This window comes from Schistocerca cancellata, chromosome 3, assembly GCF_023864275.1.
Source record: "Schistocerca cancellata isolate TAMUIC-IGC-003103 chromosome 3, iqSchCanc2.1, whole genome shotgun sequence".
Classification (NCBI taxonomy): domain Eukaryota; kingdom Metazoa; phylum Arthropoda; class Insecta; order Orthoptera; family Acrididae; genus Schistocerca; species Schistocerca cancellata.
Genome location: NC_064628.1, coordinates 869,191,095 through 869,205,070, shown reverse-complemented (window position 1 = coordinate 869,205,070; position 13,976 = coordinate 869,191,095). Strand labels below are relative to the sequence as shown.

The following is a 13,976-nucleotide window of genomic DNA, read 5'->3' as shown; positions in this document are numbered from 1 at the left end:
ATACTTAGGAGGATATCCTCATAAGAAGAATCAAAACTGGCATTCTACGGGTCACAGCGTGGAACGTTAGATCCCTTAATCGGTCAAATAGGTTAGAAAATTTAAGACGGGAAATCGGTAGGCTGAAGTTAGATATAGTGGGGATGTGAAGTTTGGTGGCAGGAGTGGCAGACCATCTGGTCAGGTGAATATAGGGTTACAAATACAAAATCAAATAGGAGTAATGCAGGAGTAGGTTTAACGACAAATAAGAAAATAGGAATGTGGGTAACCTACTATGAAGAGCGTAATGAACGGATTATCCTAGCCAAGACAGACACAAGGACCACATCCACCACAGTAGTAGAAGTTCATATGCCACCTAGCTTCACAGATGATGAATGAAGAAATGTATGATGAAATAAAATTCGATAGTAGGAAAAGGAAGATGAGGAAAAATAATAGATGAATATGTTGTGGGGGAAAGGAACGGTAGAGGCAGACGTCTGGTAGAATTTTGTACAGAGCATAATTTAATCATTGCCAACACCTGGAAACATCGGAAGAATTGTATAATGCTAAGACAGAGATGTCGAAACGAGATCCTAAACTGTAAGACTTTCCCACGGACAGATGTGGACTATCACCACAATTTATTGGTTGTGAACTGCTAATTGAAAATGAATAAATTGCAAAAACATAGGAAATTAAGGAGACGAGAGCTGGATAAGTTGAAAGAATCAGAGGTTGATGAGAGCTTCAGAGGGAACATTTGGCAAAAATTGACTAGAACAGGGGAAATGAATACAGCAGAAGACGAATGGATGGGTTTGTGGGATGAAAACGTGAAGGCAGCAGGGGATCAATTAGGTTAAAAGAGAAAGCCTAATGGAAATCCTTGGTTATTACCGCAGGTATTAATTTAACTGTTGAAAGGAGAAAATATAAAAACGCAGTGAATGAAGCAGGCGAAGGAAATACGAACATCCAAAACATGATAGTGACAGGAAGAGCAAAATGGCTAAGCAGGAATGGCTAGAGGAGAAATGTATATCATTGGGAGGAAAAGATGGGTAGCAGCTACAAGAAACTTACAGAGACCGTTGGAGAAAAGCGAAAAGAGGTCAGATGGAAAACCAATACTAAGCAAAGAACGGAAAGCTGAAAGGTGGAAGGAGTATGTAGAGGGTCTATAAAAGGGAGATGAACTTGAGGGCAATAACACAGTAAGGAAGGAGGACGTAGACGAGGATGAGGTAGCAGGTATGATACCGCGAGAAGAATTTAACAGAGCACTGAAAGACTTAAGTCGAAACAAGGCACCGTCAGAAATACTGATAGCCTAGACTTCAAGAAGAATGTAATAATTTCAGTTCCAAAGAAATAATCTGCTGACAGGTGTGAATATAACCGAACTACAAGTTTAATAAGTCATGCCTGAAAAATACTAACACGAGTTCTTTACAGAAGAATGGGAAAACTGGTAGATGCCAACCTTGTGGAATATCACTATGTTTGTTGTTGTTGTGGTCTTCAGTCCTGAGACTGGTTTGATGCAGCTCTCCATGCTACTCCATCCTCTGCAAGCTTCTTCATCTCCCAATACCTACTGCAAACTACATCCTTTTGCATCTGTTTAGTGTATTCATCTCTTGGTCCGCCTCTACGATTTTTACCCTCCACGCTGCCCTCCAATACTAAATTTGTGATCCCTTGATGCCTCAGGACATGTCCTACCAACCGATCCCTTCTTCTAGTCTAGTTGTGCCACAAACTTCTCTTCTCCCCAATCCTATTCAATACCTCCTCATTAGTTATATGATCTCCCCAGCTAATCTTCAGCATTCTTCTGTAGCACCACATTTCGAAAGCTTCTATTCTCTTCTTGTCCAAACTAGTTATCGTCAATGTTTCACTTCCATACATGGCTACACTCCATACAAATACTTTCAGAAACGACTTCCTGACACTTAAATCTATACTCGATGTTAACAAATTTCTCTTCTTCAGAAACGCTTTCCTTGCCATTGCCAGTCTACATTTTATATCCTCTCTACTTCGTCCATCATCAGTTATTTTGCTCCCCAAATAGCAAAACTCCTTTACTACTTTAAGTGTCTCATTTCCTAATATAATTCCCTCAGCATCACCCGACTTAATTCGACTACATTCCATTATTGTCGTTTTGCTTTTGTTGATGTTCATCTTATATCCTCCTTTCAAGACACTATCCATTCCGTTCAACTGCTCTTCTAAGTCCTTTTGTGTCTGACAGAATTACAATGTCATCGGCGAAAATCAAAGTTTTTACTTCTTCTCCACGGATTTTAATACCTACTCCGAATTTTTCTTTTGTTTCCTTCACTGCTTGCTCAATATACAGATTGAATAACATCGGGGATAGGCTACAACCCTGTCTCACTCCCTTCCCAACCACTGCTTCCCTTTCATGTCCCTCGACTTTTATAGCTACCATCTGGTTTCTATACAAATTGTAAATAGCCTTTCGCTCCCTGTATTTTACCCTTGCTACCTTCAGAATTTGAAAGAGAGTATTCCAGTCAACATTGTCGAAAGCTTTCTCTAAGTCTACAAATGCTAGAAACGTAGGTTTGCTTTTTCTTAATTTAGCATCTAAGATAAGTCGTAGGGTCAGTATTGCCTCCCGTGTTTCAATATTACTACGGAATCCAAACTGATCTTCCCCGAGGTCGGCTTCTACCAATTTTTCCACTCGTCTGTAAAGAATTCGCGTCAGTATTTTGCAGCTGTGACTTATTAAACTGATTGTTCGGTAATTTTCACATCTGTTAGAACGTGCTTTCTTTGGGATTGGAATTATTATATTCTTCTTGAAGTCTGAGGGTATTTCACCTGTCTCATACATCTTGCTTACCAGATGGTAGAGTTTTGTCAGGGCTGACTCTCCCAAGGCCGTCAGTATCAGAAACACATGAGGCAATACTGCCCTACGACTTATCTTGGAAGACAGATTAAGGAAAGGCAAATCTACGTTAACAGCATTTGCAGTCTTAGAGTAAGATTTTGATAATGTTGACTGGAGTACTCTCTTTGAAAATCTAAAGGTAGCAGGGATACAGTACAGGGAGCGAAAGGTTATTTACAGCTTTTACAGAAACCGGATGGCAGTAATATGAGTTAAGGGGCACGAAAGGTAAGAAATGGTTGAGAAGAGAGTGAGACAGGATTGTAGCATATCCCCGATGTACATTTGACAGTCGGCTAGCAGACGGTACTTTCCGATGTAAGCGGGAAACCAAGCGGAAAATCAACATAAGTACAAACAGACATATTGTTAACGAACTGTTTTTCGATCTTAAAGCAAATCAAAATGTAAATAACTTAATTATAGACCACTTATGAGGCTTTACCTCAATAAAGCGAAACGCATTTGGTGAAAAAAATGCGCATTTTTGTATTTCTAATGACAGAACAAAAATACCCTCAAGAATTGTAAAGCAACTACTAACGACATGGCCATACAAATGAAGAATTTAAAGAAAGCTTTTGATGATATTGACGGGAATTCTCTCTTTGAAATTCTGAAGGCAGCAGGGGTAAAATACACGAAGTGAAAGGCTACTTACAATTTGTACTGACACCAGATGGCAGTTATAGAAGTCGAGGGGCACGAAAGGGAAACAGTGTTTGAGAAGGAAATCAGGGTTTTAGCCTGATGTTATTGAATGTGTACATTGAGCAAGCAGTACAGGAAATAAAGAAAAATTTGGAGTAGGAATTAAAGTTCAGGGAGAAGGAATATAACCTTTAAGTTTTGCTGATGAAACTGTAATTCTGTCAAAGACAGAAAAGGAGTTCAAGAGCAGCTGAATGGAATTGACAGTGTATGAAACTTCCCCCTTGAATGTAAAGAACGACTGTGCTGGAAAAACTTCTACATTACTTGATTTTCAAACTCCAGAGTGAAACTAAACATACTGAGACAGTTTTCTGTTTGCTTATTCTGATCATTACTAAACTGACACGCAATATTTTAGAGCAACGCAATCTGACTTTTAATAATCCCTACAAAAGTATAGCCCTGACTAACAATAACCTATACCCTTCATGAATCACTTACCTCATAAAAATCTTCGTTACTCGAACTACTGCAAGACTGCCAGCCAAATAAAAGATTCTAACTACTGAAGGCACGAGCTACTGATAGGCATATAGTTAGCAAATGAAAGATTTTGATATAGAACAAATAATGTATTCATCTGAATAGTGTTCAATATATATATATATATATATATATATATATATATATATATATATATATTAGTGACATCCAGTTTAACAAATCTCTTTTTCGGACGGACACACATCCAGATCGTCTGCTCATATCTCAGAACTCTGGCATCTCTCTCCCCACATTTATCACTGCTGGCGGCTCACCTCCAACTGCCCAACGCTACGGGCTGTTCACATCCAACTGCCCAACAGTACAAAGGCGAAAAACTTCTAACAATGAGTCCAACCAGCCACAGACTGCACACAGCGCTGTCAGCGATTTTAATACAGAGCGCTACCTGGCGATACCAACATAAAAACCTAAACAGCCTACTCACAAGTGTCTTGAAAGAAAGTTATGAGATTAACATCAGCAAATGCAAAACAAGGTTAATGAAATATAGTCAAATTAAATTACTTGATGTTGAGAGAATTAGATTATGAAACAAGACAAAACAGTAGATCAATTTTGCTATTTGAGCAGCTATTTTGCTATTTGAGCTGCAAAATAAATAAGAATAGCCGAAGTATAGAGGAAATAAAATGTAGGCTGGAAATTGCAAGAACCATTCCTTAAGAAGCGGAATTTATTAACATCGAATATAGTTTTAAATGTTAGCAAGTCTTTTCTGGAGGTGTTCGTCGGAGTATAGCTATATACGGAAGTGAAACGGTAAACATTTTAGGCTGGATGAGAAAGGAAGCTTTTGAAATGCGGTGCTACAAAAGTATGATAAAGATAAGTGGGAAGATCGCGTAACTAATGAGGAAGAACTGAATAGGATTGGGGAGAAGAGAAGTTTGTGACACAACTTGGCAAAAAGAGGGGATCGGTTAATACGAAACATTCTGAGACATCAAGGGATCACCACTTTAGCATTGGATGGAAGTCTTGGGGGGGGGGGGGGGGGAGAAATCGTAAAGGGAAACTGAGAGATGGATACAATAAGCACGTTCAAAAGCATGTAGGTTACAGTAATTATTCGAAGATGAAGAGGCTTGCACAAAACACAATAGCATAGAGAACTGCATAACACAAATCTTCAGGCTGCAGATCAGAACAGGAAAGAAGGAGATTACGGACGCTCAACGTCCAGACTGCAATATAGGATCAGAAAATGTTTTAGATGATTGTGACGACACGTATGCAAGAGCTACACATAATCTATAACAAACTGAAAATTTAATCAACACAGGAGTTATCTTTTTGTTTCTGCTTCATTCTCGAAGTTTTCTAAGCGATTTGAAGTCGATACAGATTTTTAAGAACTGACCTCAATGTGTGATGTAAAAATCAACGTGATTTAAAAGTTAAGAAAACTGTGAAAGATTAAGGGATTTTTAGTGACACAACTGAAAAGAGGATAAAATTAATCAAGATTTAGCAAAAGGCAAATAACAACATCAGTGTTCTACTTGAATGTAGACAATTTTTTCAGACTTCAAAAGCTAGTTGATTGGGATATATTTTAAAGAAAAATTAATGGAAGTGAATATGAACAGTATTTCAAGTAATTTTGACACACTCCTTGCTATTGTTTTTCTCAAATAGTGTCATTCGCAATATCGCTTTTTTTTTTAAAAAAAAAACACCTCAAATTAATTTCTTTTGTAATGAACAAAATGAACGACACAAAAAATGTTCTTGTGTGGTCTTCAGACTACACTTGATTGATACAGCTCTGTTCTGTGTAAGTCTCTTCACTTCTATGTAACTACTCCAAGCTACATATATTTAAGCCTGTTTACTGAAGCTGAGCCTTTATCTTTCTATACAGCTTACAAAGCTTTTTACGCCCCTCTCTTCCCTCGATTACAGAATTAATGACACTTCAGGATATGTCCTACCAACTGAACCCTAATTTTGCTTAAAGGTTCAGGAGAGTTATTGCAGAATAAAGTTAATATACATTTTAATTTATTCCTCAAACAATATGAAAGATAATTTCACGCAATTTATTGTGTTAAGAAATACGTATACAGGCAAACAGAAAAACTGATAACTGGATAACTAACTAGTTTGCAAATATTTTAAGTAACAAATAAAATTTTACCTTGCAACGCTGTTGATTTTCATAGATTCCTTGATAAATTGATATGTAACGAAGATTTTGCATTTATTCTCGTTTGGTTTTATAGTTATAATATATAGGTAGAACATTCACTGGGATCTTACAGTCATTCCTTATGGAAATAGTTTTATAATAAATTGAGTCACCTAACAACTTTTTTTACCATAATTACATTACACGACTTTCCGTCATGTATACAATAAAAAATCACGAGAGATATTGTTCTGCTCTCAACTTTAATTACAAATTCGGTATGTTGATTACATTTCATTTGCAGATCTGGATAACCTAAAATCATCTACATGCATATTATACACAGTGCCTTTTTACTTGTGGAAACTCTTAAAAATTTCGTTCACTCGTTTAATTAGTTTCGTGCAGCACGGTAAAAATGGAAATGAGCGTATGGTACTGTGGGCTGGGAGTCCCCCATTCGGGGAAGTCGGCCGCCGAGGACAAGTACTTATTGCATTCTACGCCGCCTTGGGCGACTTGCTCGTCGGAGATGGGGATGAAATGATGATGAGGACAACACAACACCCAGTCCCTCAGCGGAGAAAATCTCCTGCCCCAGCCGGGAATCGAACCCGGGCCTCTTGGCGTGCCATTCCGCCGCGCTGACCACTCAGCTAACGGGGGCAGACCTGCAGCACGGTAACTAAGATAAATAACGAAAAGGAACCACTCCTTCATCGGGTGAAGATACCAGGCTGTGAGATGTGAAAGAATCAATTTTTTTCACCAAATAATTTTCTTAAAAACTGGGTGTAAGTATTTAGTAGGAAAAGGTGGCTTCGCACCAGGGCTTCATCTGAAAGACTCATAGCTGTTGCTAGCACTGTCGCAAGTGCTGCAGCGACAACATTCAGATATGTTTAATTTCAGAATTGCCGATTATAGAAGACGACAAACAGAGGCACGAATATCGCCAATCTAGGACACTTCCTTAGCTTTACCTACGGTCATGTTTTGTTGGCTCAAGCAGTCGTGCACTGTCAGTTGCTAGAGTCGCTCACGCAGGACGCGGTCTTGGACTCACAGTGATACTGTTCCGCTACGAACATCTATTTCAGACTTGATGTTGATTATAAAGCTATAAGACAGTTTGCCATGTCCGACTTAAGCACTAAGTCTTGTTGTGTTTATGTGACTGAGTGACTGCAACCCTTCTGGTTTTGTGAGATGTGTCTCTTTCATGTTACACCAAACAAAGTGTGTGTTGTTATACATCTAGGGCTTGCTCTTATTTAATGAGACATTGTCACGTGACTTCAGTCAATGTCGACTAGACATTTCACTTTAAGTTTCCCATAACTTCTAGGTTAGACGGTGCTCGTAAGACAGTATTTAGCATATATGATGTGCTAACATTCAGTTCTCGTTGTAGAATGTCTGGTGTCAACGCAGATGTGACCACCCAAGTGTTCTCACTATTGGAAAACATACAACAAGCGCCATATTGGAAAAGATACCAATTTCACTGCGTCACCAGAAGTTTCCAACCAACTTTCATGAACCGACACCACGATAAAAAGATTGCGGGCGTCACTGCTACCATTTCCTTATTCTGACGGGAAAGCAGAACTATGGGCTAAGTATATCACACACTTGGATCAGCATGAGGTGATACCCATCAATGAGCTCTCTCTGATAAGCATACTTAGATGCTGACATTTATCACAGTTGAATCCTGATGTCGAACCTTGTGACTTGTTTAAGGTCAGTATAGAACTAAATTAATGAAATATTATGATTGCCAAATCCATGTGGTAGTTGTCCACCACAAATTCTTGAGGAGTCATAAAAGAAATGGTCTAACCAATCGGGAATGGGTCGTGCAGGTATAGCGACTTTCTTCGGACTATCGTTGCAAGTGCAGTAATTCCTAGTATAAACAATGGTATGCTAATTCTTTGGTGAGAGATATGATACTGGCCCAAGCACCCAACAAAGGCTTCAGTAACAGTCTGCAGTCCCTCGTTGTTGGCTTGCTTTCCACTCATTCGGGCATTTGAACGAACATCGAGTTCTTCAGTGAACTTACAAGACTTAATGCAACTGTTTTACACCACTCATGCACACAGGACCCAAGCCCAACATCTCTGATCAAAAATCACGTCCCTACCGAATGTGGCACCGCATTCTTCTGAGATTTCGACCAGCTGTGCTTCCCTGAAGTTGCAGTTTTGCAGTAGTTCTATTATTTCTCACAAATAGCAACAGTACTATTTTCGAAACGTAAAATGTTCATTTTGGGGAAAATTGGGTTACGAGGTGGAAATATGTAGTTTCATGCAGAAGATGAATGTGGGTAGAACACGTCTTCGGAACATGGACTTGGTTTCAGAAGCTGGTTAACTGCACTTAAGTCTGGGTATTTTATATGAAGAAGCTGTGTTTCCTATTTGAAATCGGTTATTGATATTGGAAGTATCCCTTAATAACATTCCAGTCACATTCCACATCAACACAGCGTCATCCACAGCCATCATTAATTTGCCAACTTACAGGCAGCTTGGATCATTATCACTTCAATCATTTACTGATCAGTCAAAGAGTTACAGTAAAAATACCATTTACGTAATTGGCCAATTTTGCTCTACCATCAAATATCACAAATCTTCTGTTATGACTGGCTGTTTGTTCGTCAACACCAAGGGTGGTAGAAACATTCTGAATTTGAATCTTCCCACGACCTGGCTACGGAAATACACGATTTTCTTCTCCTGGTGGCACTAGGGATTGCTCCCCAGTGTGGCACGGTGCAGGACAGGACAGGGCAGGACAACATTGGACAGGACACCAGCTCTGACAATGGGATATATGCTCCTGCATGCACGTCTAGTTGGTGCCTTTGGTTCCTTACTTTCAGCTTCATGTCAGATCAATGACCAAATTTTCCAACCACCCCTCCAGTTTTTTTTTTCAGATTTTCCCTATTCTAGTTCCAGATGGGTTCATTCTATACTGCAGCAACTCCTCAAGATGGGGGATCCTAGTGGGAAGGGTACATGGCCACCCTCAGCACTCCCAGCTCTTCACTGTGAACCCTTTAGCCTCTGACCACCCTTCATTTGGGCTGCATTACCATCGCTACTGGATCAAAATTGACATGTGATGAATGGTCTTGTCATGGGGTGGGCATCAATGGGTTCCAACATGCATCAACTGCCACCTCAGCAGAACATTTGTGGAGGTCCAGCTGCAGGATGAGTCCCCATCCGGCAAGCATATCAATCAACGGTGCCTTTAACAGCCACCAGTGTTTCAACCTGTGGCTACACCTCTATCACTGTTCCAGATCTCCAAATCTGAGCTAGATCAACCATAGTTGCAGCAGCAGTGCCCTATCGAATGGGAGGCCACCAGTCAGCAATATGCTAGCATCCTTCATGGTGTGTCAACTGCTGTTGATGCATCCTTTCCCATAGATGTTGACTGCAAGGGCTCAAAGCCTTTGCTTCTGACGGTCACTGATTCTAGTGCTTTCAGACTCTGTGACATCTAGGCAGTCGTCCATCTCGCCTACAGATGTGGAGGGAGGGAGAGATGCTGTGTTGGTCCATATATTCTGCTGACATAATAGGCCTGTGCAATTGGTGGCCAAAGTATGCTTGTCATTGTGAATCAAGCAAAAAGAGTTCTGGAGGACAGTAGAAACAATGGCTCATTTTATAGGCGACTGTTGGAGCCGCTATTGCAGCCAGAGTCTTCCTCTTCACCAATAGTCGGTCCCCACACTGCCAACAGGAAGCATGGCAATTGTGGCACTAATTGTCTCTGTGATGTCACGTGCCTGAAACTATGTTGTGCTGTATTCCTCTCCTGGTACAGTATTCAGGCCACCTCATGTCCACAGCCAGACAGTTGATGCCGGCACACCATCTTGGATACCATTGCTTTGGAAGTCTTCTATGAGCCACCAGCCATCTACAACGAGCCATGCTCCTTCACCATGGCTCCTCAGGACTAAGGCACCAGATTCTGTTATCCACCAATCTTAGGCTTTTTGTGATTGTGATTTTCGTACAGCCATTCAAACTGTGCTTCATCTGGACATACATTTTGTACCATTAGACTCACAGTGATAGTGTTACACTATGAATCTACCATTTCTAATCTACTATCAGTAGTCCAGCTTGCCATTGATTATCAAGATATAAAACAGTATGCCAATTCTGATTGAACGAAAAGGTCTTGTTGTGTTTCTGTGACTCCATAACTGCAACCCTTGTGGTTTAATATGAAGTGTGTCTTTCATGTTATACCAAATAAAGTGCTTCTTATTATATGTCTACCTATGACCTTGTTCTTGCTTAATGAGCCCTTGTCAGGTCGATTCACAAATTTTAATCTACTTAGCCCCATTGGTATTTTTAGTCTCTTACGGTCTGGAACCACGTGACCGCTACGGTCGCAGATTCGAATCCTGCCTCTGGCATGGATGTGTGTGATGTCCTTAGGTTAGTTAGGTTTAAGTAGTTCTAAGTTCTAGGGGACTGATGACCTCAGATGTTAAGTCTCATAGGTCTCAGAGCCATTTGAACCATTTTAGTCTCTCAATAACTTTTGATCTGCCATCCATCCCGTCATTAAAAGTAATCACAGTATCACAGATCTCCAATTGCTCTTAACGTCTTCGAAAAAGTCAGTATCTGGACATATCTTCCAAATTTTGGAATGGAATGAATCATTAGCATTTTAAGTGGATCCATCTACACACCTTTTTAGCGATTTTGGACCACAAATGTCATGAAATATTGGTTTCACCATCGCCACTGTAAGGTTATTTTCGTGTTTAAATTAATCCAAAGTTTTTTCGTGTAGTGGTGTTTGGTATTTCCACCACATCAAGCCTCACTTAGCATTGACTACAGGAATGTTTGGCTTATGAGGAGCTGCTTGAGCATTGTACCCCATTCTTTTTAACTCTCTATGTGCACTCATTGTGTTAGCTGCAATGCTGATAGATCTGGAAATCTCACAAGTGATTCCCTCTGCTGATGTTATGCGATGCTTCACAGTCAATCTCCATGACTCTCAACATACCTGCCTGTCAGTACCTAAAGTCTACTTGGTCTTGGTTTCGCTGTGGCTGTACCTTTACATTTCCACTTGACAATCTCATTATGAGCAGCGGTCTTAGGTAGCATTAGAATGGTTGAAGTACCCCTAGTAGATTGTGTGGTCAAGTGAAATTCTATGACTAGCCTTCGTTTGAAGCCACTGAGTTGTTCTGATAGACCCAGTCTGCTGTTACGGATGCTGTAGAGGTAACTAAATACTCCGATCTTCTTTTATACTGTCAGTTTCCCTCCCACCACATCTAGTGGACAGTTCCATGTTAGGATACTTTTGATCAGATACTGTATGTACGTACATCAGTACTGCCGAATCGGTATAATTGTGCAATATGTTATATGTAACAAAAAGGTAATTATCGAAATGAGAGTGGGGTTCGGTCAAATGTGATACTCACCTTATAATCAACTGATGATGGCGAATGTTGTTCGCCAAGTCGCAATACATCTGTCGCTGCAAGTGACTTCTCTCAAAACTGGTGACTGCGCCATAGTTTGCAGCATCTACTTCAGAAGCACGGTGGCTTTTCATCGTGGACAAACTGTGTTGTCGCCTGGGAGAGCTCGACACCTGCCCACTGTTCCCGGCAATGCTGTCGTTGAGCACGTGCAGCTCGGCAGCGATGCTGAGCATGAGGACGAGGAAGAAGATGCCAGTGAAGACGGAGGTCTGCAGGACCACCAGCATGGAGAATACCTGCAGCCCGTACACCATCTCGTAGGCGGGTGAACTCTGCAGCGCCGGCGGCAGCCACATGGGCAGCGGCGTACTGCGGCTGAACGCAGGCTCCGTCACGTTGGAGAGGGTCGCGGCGCTGCCACCAGGCGGCACCAGCAGCGGCTGCAGCGACCACAGCAGTGTCGGCACGCTCAGTATCGCCTGAGGACAACACAGCGCTGGACGCACACCTGCCCACCTGCCGTGCCACCAGGAAGAGTGGTTCTCTTCCTGTCGTCACGACACGCAAAAATGGAGGTTGGCAAGCCGTTCTAGGTTATGTGGTTGTAACTGCCCATAGTTGGATGATTGAAGGTGGAGGAATAATTCTCTGAAATCAATATCCTTTAATAATATAAGTTGAGGCAGAAGTTAATTTTATTCACTTAAAATAAAAAACATTAGGACAGAGTTTAGGCAAAGCCCATGCCCAAAATATCATCTTTGTAACTGCAAGACAGGGGAAAGGGGGAGATGAAGCGCTGGTGAAGCGTGCAGATTGCCTTGAGGTTTACCAGAGCTGGATGATGTGTGTTTTTCAAGTAACATAAGGAACACTAAAGAGGTTGTGTCTGCCTGACACACATCAAAGACAGTGTTTAAGTTCCACCTTTATGATAACACCCTGAAGACCTGCAACACCGCATTGCAGCAGCTGTTCTTAACATCACTCCTGATACAAGGTGTGTCTGGAAAGTAACTATTGTTCCGTTCAACTACCACCAAAGCACTAGTGCCGCAGTTCCACACATTCACACTCGTCTCTCTGGTTTGTTGTCTACCTCCTGACGACATTACAACTGCACTCTGTAGTGTTCACAATTGTAACTGATGGTTCAAAATGTTTAAGACAATCTTTGAACCTGCTGATTGTGAAGTGCGAAGTGCATTCTGTAATACGATTTTTGAATGCAAAGAATGTTATGCCAACTGAGGTTCATTGTCAATTTGTAGACATTTATGGTGAAAATGTAATGACTGATGGAATGATGAGAAAGTGGGAGAGGCAATTCAATGATAAATGAACAATGTTTATGACAAAGCATGGAGTGGGTGGCTTTCTGTTGAGAAAGTGAAAGGAAAAATTCGTGAAAACAGACGGTTCACAATAAGAATGCTTTGTGATGGGTTTCCACGAATCATAAAAACTGTTTTGCACAGGTTTGACAAAAATTATTTTAACTTTCGAAAATTATGTTCCCATTGGGTTCCGAAAATGCTTACAGATGTCCACAAAACGAACAGACGTGACAGTTCTTTGACATTTCTTACCCAGGACAGGTATGAGAAAGACGAATTCTTAAACAAAATTGTGACCAGTGGTGAAACTTGGATTTGTTCATGGAGTGGAGGCACTAGGCACTCACGGGCTCCCTAAAAACAAAAATTCAAAACAACATTGTCAGCACAAAAAGTCAAGTGCAGTGTGGTCTGGGACGGATAGGGCGTTCTGCTCGTCGAATTCCTTCCCAGAGGTGGAACCGTCAATGCGGTACGATACTGAGAAAACTTCAGCGCGCAATTCAAAACAAAAGGCTTGAAATGCTTAGTCAAGGCACTACGTTGCTTCATAATAACGCACGTCCCCATTCTGCTGGTGTCACATAAAATCCTATTCAAGAATTCGGTTGGGAGTAGTTCGAACACCAGCCATACAGCAACAATTTGGGCCTTCTGACTACCACTTGTTCTTAAATTTGAAGGGTGACTTTAGAGGAGGCACTTTCACAGTGATGACGACGCAAAAAACAGTATTCGGCAGGGACTGCCTTCACTGGCGCCATGTTTCCATGAAGAGGGCATAGAAAAATTAGTTTCTCACTACGACAAATATCTGGAGAATGGTGGCAAATATGTAGAAAAGTAGTTTAA

At 40.9% G+C, this 13,976-nt stretch overlaps 1 protein-coding gene across 1 annotated transcript in view; it reads right to left on the bottom strand.

Moving 5' to 3' along the window:
* The window catches only part of LOC126176624 (uncharacterized), a 78,168-nt gene that overhangs the window by 57,962 nt on the left and 6,230 nt on the right, over positions 1-13,976 (bottom strand). The window contains exon 2 of the mRNA XM_049923783.1: positions 11,785-12,266. Within this exon, the coding sequence (XP_049779740.1) occupies positions 11,785-12,266 (482 nt within the window). The remainder of the gene's footprint in view (positions 1-11,784; positions 12,267-13,976) is intronic.